The sequence below is a fragment of the Thunnus maccoyii genome, chromosome 18, assembly GCF_910596095.1.
Source record: "Thunnus maccoyii chromosome 18, fThuMac1.1, whole genome shotgun sequence".
NCBI classification, from domain to species: domain Eukaryota; kingdom Metazoa; phylum Chordata; class Actinopteri; order Scombriformes; family Scombridae; genus Thunnus; species Thunnus maccoyii.
In genome coordinates this window covers 8,721,126-8,741,415 of record NC_056550.1, presented here as the reverse complement: position 1 = coordinate 8,741,415, position 20,290 = coordinate 8,721,126, and the positions used below count along the sequence as shown (strand labels likewise).

The window sequence follows — 20,290 nt, the reverse complement described above, 5'->3', positions numbered from 1 at the left end:
GACTAAAATGTGTTTCAATGTTCATGTGGACACCTGACTATTGTTTTAAGAAAGACTTTAAAAATTATGAACCTGTCTTCTAACTGATTTTATGACCACTTGTTGGCAGCAGAAACCAGCTGTAAATTCAACACAGACATATAATCACCTTTAAGTTGATATTGTTAGCAAACAGTTGCCTATTTACACATCCAGTAGACACAAGGCAATATTAGCATTCATTTAGAGTTGTGTCTCTGGCCACCTGGTGAATATAAAGTTCAATATGTGCTCTCCTTTTAGCACTTATTCAGTCTGCATCAACTCCTGAGGGAAGTACCTGCCTCTTTAGCTGCTAATAGCTTCACTATGCTCACCAGCTAGTTGATAACTTTGGTCTGTCTGAACTTTGGTTCTGGGCAGCTAGGGTACAGTGGGTTTATCAGAGCTTTCTTGCTGAAAAACATGGTTGATAAGAGCAGGGAAGAGACTGAACCAAAACTGTTAAGTTTTGGGGCCTAAAATAAAAACAATAAGCTGAAAGACGCTAAAAAAGCTCAGTAGAACTTTGAGGAACTGCAGAGCAGGGTGTTAATCCTTTATGGGTTTGTCATTACGAGTGACCCCTTTCACATGACACATATCATCATCTGATCCATTGTTAACATATGAACACTGGTAAGAGCAGCTTTAATGCCGTCTTATACAGAGGCCCTGTATGTATCAAAATCTAGTTAAAATATCTTAAATAGAGTTGATATTATGCTTTCATGGTGGATATTCTTTTAAATAGATTTGTGTATAACCAAATTATCACAAACTAACTTGGGAAGGGGTTTGGAAGGGAACAATAGGGACCACATTTCATGTTTGCAAAATTAAAATCAAATGAATTATTATGATTATTATTATTCTCATTTAGACAGGATACAGACTTCTTGTTCAGTCACAAATAAAGGCTGAAGAGTGAAAACCACCAAATTCAATGTTGCAGGATGTGCGCTTCGTCAAGTATGACGCTCTTCCTCTTAACAAGCTCCACACCTTTCTGCTGGAGCAATAATATAAGACTCTGTCACTTGCTAGTAGTTTATTAAGACTTTTGCAGCAGGCCACCACACACACTATTAACACATGTGCAGGAGCGACACACGCAGGTGGGCTCTCTATCTTTGACATGAGGACACAGCTTCACCCACTCCTCCCTCCAGTGGAAAGACATTAACAGAGACGATGCAAGGCACACGCACACGTATACAAACACATTCAAACAAACTCTCTCACACATTCTAATTAACAGTATAGCAGATGCTGGGATCCAAAACACTTTACAGAACCATAAGAGCAAATGTAGAGTGATTGGTGACTCCCAAAGCTCCATACCTGACAGTTCCACATAAAAACACACACAGATGTACATTCAATGACTGTAGAGACATACAACGCATTCTTAGCAACTAACAGTAAAACATACTTAGCGTGCAGGCTAGAAACTACTACAGGTTACATGTCCAATCCTAACACTACATTGATTAAGACTATTGGTGATGTTAAAGACTCATTTAATTATTTAAGACTTTATTAGAAGCTCTGACTGGGCCTTTTTAAGACTTTGGGGTGCCTGAGCTCATACTTCCTCAGTCAAGCATCCTGTGGAGGGCTGATTGGGTGTGTGTGTCACTCTGTGGGAACAAAAAAGGACACAGTGAGCAATAATGTCAAAGATGAGAGTTGGATATTTCATTCTCTGCCTAAACAAGAAGTGTGTTTGTGTATACATATATATTCATGTAAATGCCTACCTGCAAACAGTGTATGTGTGTCTCTCTTCCCTCTCTACTCATCCTGTCGTGAGCTGGTAGGCTTGGTGACCTGGACGATTTCCACCGAGGTGAAGCCCTTAGTGGCCGAGGCTCGATTCCTGGTCCTCATTTTATTAAGGGCCATCTCTGCCATGTCTGCACGCTCCTCAGCATCATCCAGCTCATGGACTGTCTTCCTATATTTAGACAGGCTGCTGTTGGCCTGCTCCTCCTACAGGTAGACACACAAGAAGTTTGTCTTAGTATGAAATAAACAAATGCACATTTGTTGAGAAAGAACAAGAAAAAATATCTTCAGTGTGTTTAATGTTAATATATTGGATCCTAATGGGATTCATGAGCCAGTTAAGTAGCACATAAAAAATGTGACAATTTAAGATATGTAGTTATAGCAGTAGGGATTTACTCCTTAAGATATCACCATTACTGTCATTACTCTTACTCACAGCGTCCTCTATCTGGCGTTTGTAGGATTTGAGCTTGTTCTGGAGTTTCTCCACCAGCTCCTGCATGCGCTGATTGGTCTTGTGGTCCTCCTCCGTCTGGAAGATCAGCTCCTTGAGTCGACGCTCTCCCTTACGAAGACTTTTCACTGTCTCCACGTGGCGTTTCTGCTCCTGGTCCAGCTCATTCTCCAGCTCCTTGATCTAGTGGTAAAGCAGAGGAGGAATCAATACAATATGTGGACGCGAGGGCTGAACCAGGTTTGGTGTCTGTCCATCCCTCAATCAATCCGACTCCTCACCCTGGTTTCCAGTTTCTGGATGGTGCGTTTTCCGGCCTTCAGAGCCTGCTGCTCAGCCTCCTCCAGCTTCAGTGTGAGGTCTCTGAGGTTCTGTTCCTGGTTCTTCTTGATCTTCTCCAGGTGGGAGCTGCGGTCCTGCTCCTGGCGAAGCTCCTCGCACAGCCGTGTCGCCTGGAGGCAGAGGCACGCATGAACACACAGATGAAAACATTTCAACAATTGAAATAGTTTGTTTTGCTTGTTTTATGCTTTTACTGTAATTTTGTAGTTGTTTCTATCTGTTTAGTCATGCAGCTTACATCAATCACAGCTTTCTTGGCTCTTTCATCAGCAGAGCGAAACTCTGTGATCAGCTCCTCATTCTCACTGGACAGTCGGGCGAGGTCAGCTTCCAGTTTTCTCTTCAGGATAGTCAGACTCTGGTTCTAAGGCAAGAAAAATAGATCAAATCAGATTAGACTGATGTAATGATCCACTAAAGAAAAAGCAAAAAGTAGCCACTGACCTGCATGCTGATCTCACTGAACCTCTCTGCAGTGTCCACCAGCTCCTGCTCGATTTGTTTTCGGGCCCTCTCGGACGCCTCCAGACCTCCTCTCAGCTCCTCCATCTCTGCCTGCATGAGGCACAGACGGCGCTCCTGGAGGCTGTACTTCTCCCTCAGTTCCTCGTGCTGACGGGCGTCCTCATCCATCTGCACCTGCAGATCCTGGATGAGGGGCAGGGGGCGGGACACAAGATTTGCTGTAGTGTTTTCAAACTACAAAGTTTTTCTATGTAGTTCTTTACTCCAAATCTTAGTCATCAAATAAAAATCCTACTTTGATCTGCTGCTGCAGCTTCTTGAGGGTTTTGACCAGCTCCGCATTGTTCCTGTTGGCATGCTCCAGCTGAATCTCCATCTCATTCAAGTCTCCCTCCATCTTCTTCTTCATCCTCAGGGCCTCGGCTCGACCTTTGGCCTCTGCCTCCAGGCTGGCCTGCAGTGACTCCACTGCACGGGCGTGGTTCTTTCTAGACACCATAAACGACACAGGTGGTTGTTACACATTGGTTATTAACTGAACTAAAGATGACTGGTCCAACAGATACATGTTTCCTTAGTGTTAACAATGGTGATCAATCAGTACAATTGTGAATATAGACTGGATCTTTTAGTTATATAATGAATCACTTTTACTAAGGGACTGTATGAAAACTATTAGGGTGAAGTTGGGGTCAGAAAAGGTGGAGGATGATGTATTTCTTCCTTTTTGTTAAAGGGAGGATACTGCCCCAAATTTATATTTCATTTGATCATTTTCTTGCAAGATTTACTGTAAAAAAAAGATAGTATAGTAACATCAACATAGCTTGATGAAACATGCCTTGTGTCTGCGCCATGGATACGTTTTGCCATATGCAGGGACAACAATCATGCCTTTTTATCATCAGGGCTAAAAACAAACAGAATACCAGCACACACAGATCAATAGTCTTTAGTGTGGGCAAAGTGACGCTTATGATGGCTTTTAGCTGAAACGTGTTCAGTTTTGCCCACAATAAATAGAAGACTATTGATCTGTGAGTGCTGGTATTCTGTTTCTTTTTATCCTTACTGCAACCGTGCACCTGATACAGTGTTCAAGATTTGGAGCTGTGTACGCTTCAACTCAGGGCTCAGTGGCATTTTATGCTTTCATTATAGTGACCCCACTATAATGAAAGCATAAAATAATTAGGGACTGTATTAAATAATTTTAATACAGTCCCTAAGGTAATGATAACATTTTTACCTTCTAAAAAGATCCTGAAAGTATCTGTATTTTTCTATGTGTGTGTGTTTGTGTGTGTGTGTGTGTGTGTCCACTATTTAAACATGCTTGTCCTTGCATGTAACAGTATGTCTGTTTTCTAACCTGGTGACTTCAAACTCTTCCTCCTTCTCATGGATCCTGCGGTCGATATCGGCCTTGACTTGAGCCAGCTCCAGCTGCACACGCACCAGCTTACCTTCCTCCACCTAGAGACACACACACACACATTGCTCCAGTGCTCAATTTTCCTAATTAAATCCATCTACCACTAACACTGCAAATATATCTAGCTATCTTTGGATAATTCAAACCTGGATCTGAACATAAATTATTTTTCCAAATTTCTTCTAGATTATTTTGTGAAATTATTCTACAGTCATGTCTCAGACATACCAACTATTTTTTTTGGCCAAAGGAGCTCATTGTACCTCTAGTGAAGCTTCGGCCTCCTCTAGAGCCAGCTGTAGCTCCTCCTTCTCCACTTCCAGTTTCTTCCTGGCCTTCTGCAGCTCATGGACACTGCGGCCTCCTTCCCCGAGCTGGTCGACCAACTCCTTGATCTCCTCTGTGAGAAGAGAGGGGACATTGTCAAGAAAACATGAGCAAACACTGTAGATCATGACCATACTATACACATGTGATCAGATTTTATTATCCAGCTTGATGCCTTTTTGGACATCATCCTCTCTCTGCTACTTCTACATCTTCAATGCTACTCACCTGAGAGGGTTTTGTTCTCCTTGCGGACAGTGTCTATCTGATCCTGGCTTTCCTCATAGGCCGTCTTCAGCTTGTACAGCTCAGTCATGTAGGAGCGGCTCTCCTTCTGGCTGTTGTCCAGTTCCAGTTGCAGCTCCTCGTTCTTGCAGCTCCACTCAGCCGCCAGTTTGTCAAAAACTCTCTGCTTCTTATCCAGAGCTGCTGCTGCCGCGTTGGACTAAATGCACAAACACAGACAAAAGCAGAAGAATGTCATTGTTTGTGATCTCAGGTCTTAAATTTGCCTGTATGCGTGTGTGTGTGTGTGTGTGTTTACCTTCTCCAGGTCTATGGTGAGATCCTCCACCTCTCCCTGCAGCCTCTGCTTAATCTTCTCCAAGCTGGCAGCTCTGGCTTGGGCCGCTTCTGCTGCCTCCTCAGCCTCCTGGAGACGCACTGCCAGTTTGCGCCTGGAGGAGAGGGGGAGGAGAGAAAGAGAGGGAGACAAAACTGTGAGATTTAGATTAAAAATGAGGTTTTATCATCAAAAAGAAATCAAAAAGTTTGGGCATAAAGTTTGTCATATTTCTGTTTAACCCACTTGGTCTCCTCCAGCTCCTCGGTGCGGTGGATGGCGTCCGTCTCATACTTGCTCCTCCAGGAGGTGACATCGGCATTGAGCTTGGACACAAGGCGCTGCAGCTCCCCGCAGCCTTCCGACTCCTCCTCTAGCTGCTCCTGCAGCAGGGAGAGGTCATGACGGGCGTTGGCCAGGGCCACCACTGCGGTGTTACGACCCTGCAGGAAGAGAGGGAGCAAAGGAGGCCTCGTCTTTATTACCAGTCTGATAATCATCATTTTATAAAAGTGTTTTAAAGGCAATGTAAGGCATCTAATACAGATAGGAAACAGTTAAAACTGAGGTTCAGTCTCAGAATCAGTGTCCCTGATACCTTGTTCTCCTCGTCCACCTGTCTCTTGAGCTCATCGATCTGCGAGGTGAGTGAAGTCTTCAGCCTGGTCAGCTGGGTCAACTTGCTCTGCGCATCCTCCAACTCCCTGCTCAGATCATTGTTCTCCGCTACACACACACACGAAGGATAGAAGATGGACCCAGATCACTTCATGAAACAATGTTTGTCAATTCATCCATGTGTGAGTTTGTGTGTGTTCCTACCAGTCAGATGGATCTTGGTGGTGTTGAGCTCAGTCTGATTGCGTTCCATCTCAGCCAGGCGAGCATTGGCCTCTGCCAGGTTGTCCTCTAGCTTATGAGCATGGGCATCAGAGTTCATCTGCACATGTAAACAAAGATGCAAAAGCAGGACTGTGTATGAGTTTATATTCATGTGAATCAATCAACATTTGGGGTGGCGATGCATAATACTTCGTACCTTGGCTTTCTGAGTGGCCTCCATGGTGACGTTGAGATCTTCGATCTCAGCCTTCATGCACTGTTTGTCCTTCTCCAGTTTGACCTTCAGCCTGGTCAGGTTCTCCAGCTGCTCACCCAGCTCTGCCATCGCATCAGAGTGCTTCTTCCTCAGCGCAGATGCCGTGGCCTCTGATTGGAGCGCTGCCTCCTCCAGCTCCCGCCTCAGCTTCAGCAGGTCCCCCTCTCGCTTCCTGTTCTGCTCGATCTGAAGGGTCAGCCACAGTTGAGGTTGTGGGGGTTAGAAGAACAGAGGTCACGTTGTCACGCTTTGATTGATTGACGGCCGTCAGTCAAACTCACCTGGGCGACGGTGGCTCCTCCCGCCTCTTCCAGCCTGTCACTGAGGTCCTCCAGATCTCGTGACAGCTCTGCCCTCTGCTTCTCCACCTATCAGAGGACAGACAAAGAACCAGCTTTAATATCTAACTGCAATATGCTAAATCCCACCTGTCCACCTATTTATACTAAGATAGAATCCGTACTTTGCCTCTCATAGCTCGTTCAGCTTCCAGTTCCTCCTCCAGCTCCTCAATGCGGCCCTGAAAGAAATAACATATCACAATCATCTTACAGATTCCAAAAATGTTACTGTCCTCTTTTACCTCTTCAACTCCTAATTTTAACCCTCCTCCTCATAGTACTTACAAACTACTAATACAGTGAGTATTTTTATCCATAAAATTCCTACATAAAAATAATTTTGTACATGGGTTTTGTAATGAGTTGTACCACAACTGTTTACAATTTATAGAGACAATGTAGTGTCTTACTCTTTTGTCATTCACAGGAGGAGTGACACATTAAAAATCAATATTTTTTTAATATATAGTTTATTGACTATTAATTGATTTAGTTCAGTTTCAAGTGTTATAGGTGCTATATGATAACAAATAGCAATAATTGTAATACAAAAGAAAAAATGGAAAGAAAGAAAACAAAGTAAAACCAGTGTTGTTCGCTATTATAGTAAACTAAGTATTAGCTGCAGCACTAGTTATGTTAACATCTAGGTGAGGACTTGAGTATTGACTTCTCCTTATCCTTAAAACACACCTTTAACCAAAGAAGACGGAGCAAGCAAGTGAAATCACTGCTGCAGACTCAAGAGCCTCTGAGATAAATGATTGAGAACCACAAACCTGGTGCTCTTTGAGCTTGCGGCTGAGCATGGAGCTGAGAGCTTGTTCGTCCTCCAGCTTTGAGTTCATGTTGTTGATCTCAAAGTCTCTCCTAGAGGAACACACAGCAAACACACACACACACACAGAGCAGGGAATCAGTATCTCTTTGTGTAATAGACTGAGGTACATACACAGATGTAGAGCTACTATATAAGAGTTTGTTTGTATGCGTGCGTGTGTGTGTGTGTGTGTGTGTGTGCAGGCTTTTCTCACTTCTTGATGACCTCCTCCAGATCGATCTTAGCGTTCTCCATCTCATTCAGGTTGTCTATGGTCATCTTCAGGTCTCCCTCTGCCTTCCTCCTCGCTTTCTCCACCTCTGCCCTGATCCTCTTCTCCTGCTCCCAGCTGTCCTCCAGCTACACAATCACACACACCCACAAACATCCATACATGACTGAGGCGCTAATGTTTGAATGAGTATATCCTGCAGCAGGTCTGCGCATATTCCTGCACCACAGAATTTAAATAAACTCATACAGACAAACAATCGTTCAGGTCTGTCTGTGAAGGTGAAGAGTCGCGTACCTCATTCACTTGGGTGTTGAGCTTGCTGTTGGTCTTAGTTAGATGATTAACTTTGTCTTCTTCTGTTTGGAGATCCTCCAGAGTTTTCTGATGAAATGAATAGTAAATGACAAAGGTTTACATCTTTAATTACTATTAAAATAATAAGCCTAACTATTTGATTTAAGAGTACTTGGTACAAAATGGTCACTGTATGTAGTGCAATACTTTTAACACTTTTGATATAGTTTAGGAAAAAATGCTGCTCGAGCAAGTGCTGTTGCAATTTAAAATTTAATGTTTACTGTGCATGCATGTTGTCAAGTGTGTATGTCCACCTTCATGTGTGTGTGCATGTGCATGTTTGTCTACCTGTTGCAGTTCCTCCAGAGCTCTTTTTTCCTTCTGCAGCTTGGCGATATGGTCATCTCGCTGGTTCAGGTCACCTGTCAGAGTCCGCACCTTGAAGTCCAGACTCTAAACACACCATTGAACAGAATTCACTGGTAAAATCTCACATATCATTTTCTGGATTTGTGTCTAGATGTCTCCAGATCTGGAAAAAGCCAAGAAATATCTATTGTAGTGTCTTTCTCTCTCTTTGCTCACAGCTGCTATACTTCCATCCCCTCTCCCATCAGCCTCCTCAGTCATCCTCCCTCATACCTGTTTCTCCTTCTCAATCTTGGCCAGTGTGGACTCCAAAGACTCCAGGTCTCTCTTTAGCTCAGTCAGTTCCCCTTCCAGCTGTCTCCTCTGGGACTGGAGGGAAGATGTGGTGCCTTCTTCTTCCTCCAGGCGCTCACGGAGATCCTTAATTCAGTCATTTTAGTCAACAAAGGACAGTTTAGCAACTGTTTTTAAGACATGCAGCTCCCCGAAGGGTCAGGTTTTTAAAAGGAAATGACTGAGATATGCACATGAAATATTTCTCCTGGTCCTCTACATCCTACAGTATAAACATTAAAAAATAATCATGTGTCACTTGATGTATTAGATTGTAAGTCATTTAGATTGATGTCAGTACTACTTCACTACACATGTCACTGTACAACATCAGTTTGAGTGTACATAAAAATGATAAAAGTCATGTCATGTCACATCTCATGCTTGTTTGTTGCTGTATTTTAGCTGGAGGTAAGTAGATTAAAAAAAAAGTCTAATATGGTATGGTTCATGTATGATATATTACCTGCACTGACTCCTCCAGCTGGACCTTTTGGTGCATCAGCTGGGTGCAGCGCTCCTCAGCATCACCCAGCGTGTCCTGCTCCTGTGGAGGAAACAAGGAGATAAAGCATGTGTCCGTGACTACATGGATGAGAGGTTCATCACTGACTCTGACTTGAGAGTAGTTTATGTGCAATTTCTGCATGTTGGTGAACTGTTTTAAAGAATTCAATACCCCAAAAGTACTTCAAGAGACATGTATGATTCTTACATGGGAGTCCCATGTAAATGAACTGTGTGTGGATGCGCACTTACTGCAGCCAGCGCCAGGGCGAGGTCGTTCTTCTCCTGTGACAGAGTGAACATCTTCCCCTCCATATCTTTGATCTTGCCCTCCAGTTCCTTCACCTTCTCCACCGCCATCCTTAGCTCTTCCTCCTTAGCCTTGAAGATCTCCTCCTGGCGGGCGACCATCAGCAGCGGCTTCACCTGCAGGAGCCAGGGCAGAAAATAAAATGATGATGATGGTAATTTATTATTTGTCAAGAGAGGAATGTGTTTAAGTGTATAAGTGTGTGTAGTTCTTTTACCTTAGTGTACAGTTTCCACCAGCCCCAGAAGCGTAACTGAAGGAACTTCCTCACGTTGCGCTGGATGGCCATCAGTGCAATTCTGCATCACACACACACATACATGCAGGAACACTGTTAGTGCACACGAACATACAATGAAAAGTCATTTACATGTAATCATAATTTACTCTCTGACTCAGCTCCCTTGAAGAAAAACATCTGTACACATACTGACCGTCTGTCCACCATCTTCTTAAACTCGATCCTCATGAGAGTTCCCCTGAGACGAGCCTGCAGCATGGTTATGATCTTTGCCAGCCGCTCGTCACGCATGTCCTCCAGCTTTGCCAAGGCGCCTGCACGGAAAAACACCTGAGAGGGGGAGAGGAAAGGATGGACAGGTGAAAGAAGAAAGAAGAGGAGGATTAAGAAAAAGAGGAAAACAGGACAAAAGCAGGATTCAGGTAATATATGTTGAGATGTAATTAAAAATTAAAAATTAAAAAAACATAGTAATTGCTCTTTATTGTAGAATACACCATTGATTGAGACTTTTCATATATTGTAACACATAATCACATTTCCTATTTATAGCTGATTATAATGGTAGTGTACCTTGCTGTGGCCGATGCGGTACTCCATATTATCCAGGCCAACAGAATTTAAGATGAGCTCAGAGGCCTTCTTGTTGTCAACGAATCCCTTGGGGATGACGTTGGGGTTGAGGATATAGTACCTAGGAGACATCAGGAGGAGGAACAGAGAGGAAATATGGAAAAGCAGGGGCAGATAAAGTGAGATTAGCAGAAGGAGAAATATAGGTGACAAGAGGAGAAAAAATGAAAAAATCATATTATTAAATACATAATTATATTATAACAGAGGTTATAGTATAATTTTGTAGTATGTTAAAGTTTTGTATTTAAAGTTAAAGGAGAATCAAACACTTTTCCTACACAGTGTCATGTACAGTAAAGGCCATAAAGACGCTCTGCTTAGGCATCAGATAGAAAACCAAATATATGTCAGATCTAAACTATAGTGGGGATATACAGATTAAACATGACTGCAGTTGAATACAAATGGAGAAGATTAATGGAAGTCAGTACAGAAATAACAGGAGTCAGACCTTTGTTTGAATTCTGGGTACTGTAGTCTGTTGGGGAATCCTTTCCTGCAGATACGGATGCCCTCCAACACGCCGTTACAAGCTAATTGGTGCAGGATCAGATGGTTGTCTGTCACACCTTTTCAATATCAAGGACAGAGAAGCTGATTATCAATACTAATCATTTCCAGTGGATACTTTCTTGTAGAATATTTCACCAATGTTTTTACTGTTTGAGATAGACTGTGTGCTTGACAACGTGCTCCAAAAACATACAATGGCCTCTTCAGACTACAAATCAAACATCGGACACACTGTTCACTCACTGACCTGACTTCTTGAACTCATTGGGTACGATGCAGCGGACAAAGTGAGGAGCAGTGCTTCGCAGGGTGCTCATGAGTTTGTTCAACTGTTCCTGTTGTACACAAATACAAAAAAATAGGAGAGATTGTGAGCATGTTGAGAGATTTGCAGTTCTTTAAAGTGCTAATAAGCCTTTATGTGTGGTTTTAAAGGTGTGTCATACATCATACTTGTTCCTCACTTTAGTTTTGGTTTTTTAGGACTTGAGAAGATTGACACCACTCTCATGTCTGTCCATTAAACATAAGGCTACAGCTTAGTTTAACACAAAGACTGGAAACAGGGGAAAACAGCAGCTAGCCTGGCTCAGTGCGAAGACAACAACATCTACCTACCAGCATCTAAAACTCACTAATTAATACATGACATGTTTGTTTGACCTGTACAAAACCGAAGTGTAAAAACCACAATTTTACCTTTTCTGGAGGTTATGAGCTGGACTATTTCTTGGAGGGGAGTGGTTGCCACTTACCAGGCAACCAGCAGAGACTCCAGGAAGTTACTGCTTCCAGCCAAGAAATGTTACATTTTATAAGAAAGAATTTTTACACAGTTTTTGTACATATTAAACAAACGAGATATAATGTGTTAATTACTGAACTGTATAGGTTCTGTAGGTAGATTTTGTTATCTTCTGACACTAGCTCTTTCCCTCCATTTCCAGTACCTGTGCTAAGCTAAGCTAACCAGCTGCTGGCTGTAGCCTTATATTTAATGGAGAGATATGAAAGTGGTATCAATCTCTCATTTAACTCTCAGCAAGAAACAGAATTAGCATGTTTCTCAAAATCTCAAACTATTCCTTAAAATGTTATTTGAAAGATATTGTTACAGTTCCAGTTACTTCACAAAAACACCAGTAAGATAATATTTGTATTATTTGCATTGTGGAGACAATGTGGGAAGTTGTGCATGTGTGCCTACATGCATACCATGTACATGTAAGCATGCTTTGAGTTAAAGCGTGTGTGTGTTACCCTGTAGAAGTTGGAGACAGTTTGGAAAGAAGACCCTTTCTTCTGTTTCTTGCTTCCTGCAGCGCCCTCCTCCTCTTTGAAAAGCTGAGCCAGCAAGTGCATGGAGGACTTCTGGAAGAGTCCCACCACCGTCTCATTCAGAGGGTCTTTGTTCTTCTCCAGCCAGCTAGCAATGTTGTAGCCCACCTGCGAGTGGCACAAACAGCCTAACTGTACCAATGTACGTATTAAAGTTACAAGTATATGTCAAATGGTCCAACAAGAATCTGGTACTCACAGTGCCGGCATAGTGCACCAGTTCAAAGTGGGCCTCAGCTCCTTTCTTCCCCCCTTTTGGCTTGAGGAAGTTAGAGGATTTGCCCAGATGGTTGTCATACAGAGCTGCTTTGAAGGTTGCATCTGTCGCCTTTGGAAACACACACTGCTCCTCCAGGATGGAGAAAATGCCCATAGGCTGGAGAGGAGAAAGAGAGAGGGAGGTGGAAAGGGAAAAGGTGATGTCTATGTTTGTGCACCCATAGATATCCCTCCATAATGACTGAGTGTGTTTGAGTCTTACCTTCTCCAGCAGCTCGATACAGGCCTGCAGGTCCAGACCGAAGTCAATGAAGACCCATTCGATGCCCTCCTTCTTGTACTCCTCTTGTTCCAGCACAAACATATGGTGGTTGAAGAACTGCTGCAGCTTCTCATTGGTGAAGTTGATGCACAGCTGCTCAAAGCTGTTGAACTGGAGACGAAAGATGGAGTTGGATCAGAGGACGAGATGCGATAACAAATAATTTAGTAGAGACAAATCATGATCATAATTCAGCTCACATCAAAGATCTCAAACCCGGCGATGTCCAGTACTCCTATGAAGTACTGCCGCTGCATCTTGGTGTCTAGGGTCTTATTGATGCGGGTCACCATCCACTTGAACATGCGGTCATAGATGGCCTTTGCCAGAGCACCAATGGAGTACACACACTGGGCCTGGTTTTGACCTTTCAAAAATTCAAGTTCAAGTGTTGTATAAATGATCTTTAAACAGTGGATGACTGCATGATTTTAATCATCTAAATAATGTTTTTGCAGTACCTTTGGTCACAAACTCATTGCCGACCTTGACCCGAGGGCGTGTTATGCCCTTCTGCAGCTCCCCAGAGTTGATGGCCATGAGGTGGGCGACTTTGTCAGCCACTTTAGGAAGGAAAGAGGAGAGGGGACATGGAATGAATAAAATAATTTCAGTGATGTCTTGTAGAACGTGCTCAAAAAATGGGTCAGAACATTATGCACAAATGATGGAAATTGATGGAAGAGAAAAACAAAATGCAGATGGGTTGGGACACCAGAATGAAAGGGTAGGCTTTATAAGAAATGTCAAAAGAGAGAGAGAGAGAGAGAGAGAGATAAAAGGATAGAGAACTAGGTCAGTTGGACAAGAAGGCTTGTACATAGATAGAGAGAAAAAGCCAGAGAGAGAGAGCGAGGTGGGCTCTTTTTTATACCCTCAGTGGAATCCACATCAGCCTGTTCCTCTCTGGCTTTCTGTTTGAACTTCATGTTGCCGAAGTGCATTATGCCTCCAGTCAGCTTGTATATGCTCATCTTCTCTTCAGGAGTGAAGCCCAGGACATCAAAGGCTTCCTGTGACCACACACATAAAGAGAGAAACAGGGAGAGGACAGAAAAGAGAATATTAGTGCTGCTCTAAAGTTACACAAAGAGAGGCAATGGTGCCATCAACAGGCAAACAAATTTAGATGATAAATTCCTCATTAGGCATGGAAAAAAATACTTCTTTCAGTTTTTGATTTAAAATGAATTCAGCACACATAAAAGCTTTGAATCAAAACATGAGAGAGAACAAGTGTTGACTCACATCAGTGAGCAGCAGCTCCTCCCCGTCATCCATGTTGTCCACCACAGTGACTCCCTGACAAACCCACACATACTGTTTGGGGTCTGGACTCAGCAGCAGAGCCTCTGATAGACACAGTTTTAACATAATAGCAAGAAAATCATTATTTTTTACAGTAAAAGCAAATCCCACTGTTTAATATTTGATATTGTTCATTATTAACCAGCTGAAAGTATGATTTGGACAATGTTATCAACTGTATTTTTAATATTGAAAAGTGTATATCAGGCAATGTTGTATGTTCAAATATTATTATTATATTATTATTATATTTTATATTAAACACTACTGCCCTTTGTGATCTCTAATACGACACTTTTGGGATTATGTGTCACACTCATTTGCAATAAAAATTCATTTAATTCCATATTAACCAATGACACAACAGCTTTATCTGTCTCACCCATGAGTTCTGGCTTCCTTCCAGACAGGAGCTGGTAGAAGATGTGGTATCCTCTCTCAGCGGCCTGCTGCGAAATCACTCTAGATTTCTCCAGCAGATCTGATGAACACACACACGGAAAAAACACCATGACAGTTTTCAAGATCAACTTTAGAGCTATTAGTCAATTAATTCATTAGTCGATTGACAAAATTAATTGGCACTTATTTTTATCATCAAAAAACCTTTTTAGTTATTATTCAAGGAAAAATGCCAAACATTTGCTGGTTTAAGCTTCTCAAATGTGAAGATCTTAAAAAAACAGACTAGAAGATAGAAAGAATATCTTTGGATTGTTGATTAGACAAAACAAGACATTTGAAGGCGTCACCTTGGGCTCTAAGAAATTATAACAGGCATTTTTCACTATTTTATGAAATTTTATGGACAAATAAATTAATTGATTAATTAAGAAAATAATCAGCATATTAATCAATAATGAAAATTATTGTTAGTTGCAGCCCTAATCCATTTATCTTAATTATATTCATTATTGTTTTTTATAAAGATAATATCTTTATTTAATGAAACAGATACAAACTAAGACTTGTTGATACTGGTAAAGCCTGATCCAAAGTAATAAGAAAATAAAGAAAATCCATAAAATTCACTCACAGGACTCAATGTCGGCGCCAGCCAGCTTAGCTGTTGGCCCGAAGTGGATACGGATGAACTTTCCCTAAAACAAAGTCAGGAACATCAATATTCTTCTCATAAATTTGGTGTTTGTACTGTTTTCATTTTCTCACAATTTTCATCTAATTTCATATGATTATAATTGTCTTCTTCAACATAATGAAATGTTTTATATATGTCTCCGTACAAAGCGTGAAGAGTTGTTATTCCTGATAGTCTTGGCGTTGCCAAATGCCTCCAGCACTGGGTTAGCCTGAATGATCTGGTCTTCCAGAGAGCCCTGAGAGGAGAGGAGAGGAGAGCAGAGGAGAGGAGAGGAGAGGAGAGAAGAGGAGAGGAGAGGAGAGGAGAGGAGAGGAGAGGAGAGGAGAGGAGAGGAGAGGAGGGGAGAGGAGAGGAGAGGAGAGAAGAGGAGGGGAGGGGAGAGGAGGGGAGAGGAGAGGAGAGGAGAGGAGAGGAGAGGAGAGGAGAGGGGAGGAGAGGAGAGGAGAGGAGAGGAGAGGAGAGGAGAGGAGAGGAGAGGAGAGAGATGTTTAACTACTTTATATCTGAAGAGCAACATGTTTAATAATGTCAAACACAAACACACACTTGCCTTGGAGTCGGTGGCTTTGCTCCCAGAGGCTCCAACATTGGCAAAGTACTGGATGACCTTCTTAGTGTTTTCAGTCTTGCCAGCACCAGATTCTCCACTGGAGGAAAAGCACGAGAAACAAATGAGTAACAGTGAGACATGCAGGCTACATGGTACATATCATTTGTGGGGGACAAAAAAATATGCCCTTACGTGATCAGCATAGACTGGTTCTCATGCTCTGCGATTGTAGTACATATGGAGGGCAGGAGAGGAGAGAAACAGAGAGTGTGAGAGAGACAAGAATAATTACTGCTGATTTCCCGCTGAGCAGATCAGAGGCTTGTTGATGTTCTCTGTCAGCAGTGAGAACAACACAGACAGCTGTCAGCTCTCCCCTGATACCACATAATGGCCTCAAAGTATTTTTCTACTCCCCGAACAAATCATAACACACCACACTGATTACACACCTCCAGCAACTGCCCCACTCCCTCTTTCCACATACAACAGTGGTATGACTTTCAAGCAACTCATCTCGGGGGGGGTTATCCCAAATCACCACATACCACTTGCATGCTTACTTTTCCTCCCTCCCCTCACCCATCACTGCCTATTCCCCATTACTCCACTGTTTTATTCCGACAGCACATTCCCGGCCATCGCCCTCTCCTCACCCATCATCATGTCGTGGTAGGCATTGTCAGAGATGGAGAAGAGGTGAGGAGGAACTTCGTTGCGTTTCTTCCCCTTGTATATCTGGGCCACTTTAGCACCATAGATGGGCAGCCATTTGTACGGGTTGATCGTCACACAGAAGAGGCCCGAGTAGGTCTGGAAGTGAACATAGAAAGAGAGAGAACATAAAAAGAGGTTTGAAGGGTGTGATCAGCATTTGTGGGCACAAATCTGGTTCATCATGGGCAACTGTACATGTCAATCATGTTGTGTGTGATAAAGTGTTGTAATGTATCTTTTGCTGAGATCCACTTTCCACTTTATTGCTTAATCTAGATAGTTGTGTACTTCTACTTGACTTAGTGAAGTCCTACTTGTCCCAGAATGCCTTTTAAAGGGGTATTTCACTGGTTTAGTTTAGCACTTCCATTAAGTTGGGGTACTTGTAAGAGAGAAATTAAAAAAAAAAAAAAAAACGTGGTCAAAATCAAAGCAACAGAGGCTGAGATATTCTGACATTTAGTACCTAATGTCAGTCAAGCTCCAAAAAAGCTGAATCCTACATTTCCCATAATGCAAATCAATAGTTTCTTTTTTTATAGGACCCTCTCAGCCTGGTAAATGCCTAAATCATTCACACTCCACAATTCCAGTTTGTAATTCAAGCTTCTGTTATAAATCTATAGTCTCCAAACGCAAACTGAGATTAACCTGATGACATCACCACGACATCATCAGGGTTATCTCTTCAAACTTCAAAAACCTCTGTTCAGAGCAACAGAAAACATACAGCTTATTTCACAGACTCCCCATGACGAATAAATGTATCTTTATGTGTAAAACATGAGGAGTGTCCCTTTAACAACCTATAGAGAGCATAACTGAGCTTCGTGGACATGGTTTTCAGTAGGCCTTTGTGGTGCTGTGGGGTTTTAGGTGTTATAGGCAACAGGCTTACATAGATCCTCATGCTGACGTAGCGGCTTCGCAGGTTTTCCAAGACGCTGGCCTCGTTGAGGAAAGTGAGGTCGGCCATGTCATTGGCTTGGTAGAACTTGGGAGGATTCATCTGCTGAACGTCATCCTTCTTTACTGACACCGTCTGAGCAGAAAGAATAATCACTCAATCATTTTCACTTCATAAATGTAAATTTATCCTAAATGTTTAATATACAGAAAACATAAAAGGCTTCAGTGTTACAGTCTTACAGTGTTCTTGGTGGTCTTGACAGTTACTTTGTCCCCATCTTCAGACTGAATCTCCCCAGCGATGAAAGCCTCCTTCTCATCTTTGACCCAGCAGGAGCGTTTGATGTCGTATGGCTTATTCATAGCATCCAGGCGCTCCTTCTCTGTGGGAACCAGGAATGGCATGGGGTCCACATCGTCCCCGCATTCCCCTTTATACACCGGCATGGCTGCTGCTGCTGCCACCGACACACACCAACCAAGCAACTGACCAGCTCACTCACTTCCTGGCTGCTGCAGAGAGAGGCTGAGTGGTGGAGAGAAAGCAGAAATGAAGGTGTTAATAGTGGTGAGAGGAATGACACTAGTTAGTATTATCAACAGGATCTAATGTTTGACTCAAGCACATACTCACCAACGCAGGATGCAGAAGTCTGCTGCTACGTGTTGAGGCTCGACTGTTATATATCAGGCCTTCTCCTCCCTGATATGGTCACAACTCTAAAATCAGCCATCACCCTGAGGTCTCATCCCTCCGATCTGCCTGCTCCGACCACTGACAGCGCGGGATCTGGGAATTCTTCAATCTGCCTCCCTCCATTTAAGGTTTCCCTGGAAAGCCATCACTCAGGCTAAAACCATCTCCTTTCCTCACTCTCATCATTCTTTCTCCATCCCCACCGCTCCTCCACACCTCGATTCTCATCCTGCCGCACCTCTGCTCTTGACCATCAATTGCTTTCTCTCTGCGCACCTGATGGGGCGAGTAAGGCATCTTAATTTAAAACCACTGAACCACAGAGACAGCTCTCTTAATATCTTTTTCATTTTTACAGTAATTTTTATTCTGCCACTCTACAGACTTCCCAATTTCAAACCCTATATGGCAAATTCAAAACCATGGGGTAAAAATTTTCAAATATGATGCACCTTTAATATATTTTTGTCGAATAAATCAATTGTTTTTCCAACCCACAATTATCTATATGACCGGGTATGTGTACCATGTTATCCTTGTAGAGGCAGAGCTGAGTTGGGTTCTAGGCCAACTATGCCAAGGTAACACACGCACTCACACACATAATGAGAAGAAGATTCTTGTGTCCATCAAAGCTTCTTGTGACACTTTCAGAGAAACGTTGCTCTTTTTGGCATCGCTGTCATGGTCATACCCAGAATGTAGCCCCAATCTAAACTAGATTCTTTAGATCTGAAGCAGCTGTTGCTCCTGTTCCCCAAAGGAGGCAAGATACAGACTGACACTAATCACACACACACAGACACACACACACACACAGAATCAGCCTCAGGAGAGTTAATGGTTTGACTCACACCACCTCTTTCATCTCTCATCCAGTCAGCAGCTTTTCAAAATCAGCATTGTTTTAGTTTCACTGTGAATTTCCTGGCATTACTCAGATTCTCAGGAACAAGAACATGTGTGTTTACTCTTTTACTCTTTTTCATTGTCTCTCTTTTAACTTCTTCTTAAAGCCTGGTGTAATTTCTTCCCTGTCTCTGTTTTCTTTTTCTTTTATTTAAAAATATTTATGAGAAAGAAAGCCCAGATTTGGCTATCTAATGGGATTTCCCAACCGATCTGTGCAAAGAATTACTTCATGTTCATTAACTCAGTGTGTGTGTATGTGTGTGTGTGTGTGTCCCCAGAGGTTTTACTAAGTTTGTCTCTATGATGGGAATTATCTAAGTAGTTGTGAGCACACTCAGCCAGTCTCAAGGGTTTCAACAACGCTTTGAATAACACACACACACCACATAGACATATAAACACACACACATATTTACACGTACATGTGCACACAAACACACTCATAATCACATAATCATACTAACAGCTGTACATAACCAGTTTGGAGGGATGAACTAATGTGTGTGTGTGTGTGTGTGTGTGTGTGTGTGTGTGTGTGTGTGTGTGTGTGTGTGTGTGTGTGTCTATCTGTCTCTGTCTCACTACAGCCACCTGTGAAGTGTTGACATAGTTAAACATACAAATACATACAAAGACAAGTGGGAGGAAGACAGATGTAGTGGAAGGGCAGATAAAAAGTGGGAGGAAGAGCTTGAGAAAAGGGACAGGCTGAAACAAAGAGACAAATGCTGCTATGAGGAGGAGGACTTTAAAGACCTCAAAATCATTACTTCCACCTGTGTCCTTAAGAATTATGTGTGTGTATGTGTGTGAGAGAGAGAGAGAGAGAGAGAGAGAGAGGGAGGGAGAGAGAGTGTGTGTGGTGGGGTTCAGACTCACAAAGATCTACAGACAAAGAATGGATATAAAGGTTGAAACTGCACGTGTGTGTTTGTAAGACAAAGTGTGTGTGTCAAGCCTCTGGAAAGAGCCGCTTCACTGCTTATGTGGATTTACTGTGTCCTGTAAACAGGCTGGTCAGAGGGTCCATTGTTCCACCAGCTAATACTGCAGCCGTGCAGCTAACCCTGGTGCTGCTAAAGAGCCAAATCCCAACAACCCTTATCCCTGCCCACCAG

At 42.6% G+C, this 20,290-nt stretch overlaps 1 protein-coding gene across 1 annotated transcript; it reads right to left on the bottom strand.

Annotated features, from left to right (window-relative positions):
- Window positions 1–551: 551 nt before the first annotated feature.
- Window positions 552–20,282, bottom strand: LOC121883377 (myosin-16-like). Its single transcript, XM_042391587.1, has 46 exons — window positions 20,169–20,282; window positions 18,198–18,536; window positions 17,804–18,089; window positions 17,553–17,696; window positions 16,594–16,750; window positions 16,130–16,157; window positions 15,938–16,034; window positions 15,530–15,622; window positions 15,322–15,385; window positions 14,668–14,766; window positions 14,226–14,329; window positions 13,852–13,990; window positions 13,439–13,540; window positions 13,178–13,344; window positions 12,918–13,088; window positions 12,636–12,812; window positions 12,359–12,544; window positions 11,346–11,433; window positions 11,037–11,154; window positions 10,523–10,643; window positions 10,143–10,279; window positions 9,926–10,007; window positions 9,651–9,824; window positions 9,358–9,438; window positions 8,832–8,978; window positions 8,538–8,642; window positions 8,187–8,273; window positions 7,872–8,017; window positions 7,617–7,707; window positions 6,960–7,016; window positions 6,778–6,864; window positions 6,437–6,682; window positions 6,220–6,337; window positions 5,996–6,123; window positions 5,644–5,840; window positions 5,380–5,512; window positions 5,064–5,280; window positions 4,772–4,908; window positions 4,446–4,549; window positions 3,369–3,561; window positions 3,053–3,256; window positions 2,847–2,972; window positions 2,548–2,718; window positions 2,249–2,449; window positions 1,782–2,013; window positions 552–1,661 (listed from the first exon to the last, which is right to left on the bottom strand). Exons 3-45 carry the CDS (start codon window positions 18,008–18,010, stop codon window positions 1,816–1,818), a joined length of 5,829 nt encoding a protein of 1,942 aa, XP_042247521.1. The 5' UTR covers window positions 18,011–18,089; window positions 18,198–18,536; window positions 20,169–20,282; the 3' UTR covers window positions 552–1,661; window positions 1,782–1,815.
- Window positions 20,283–20,290: the final 8 nt, after the last annotated feature.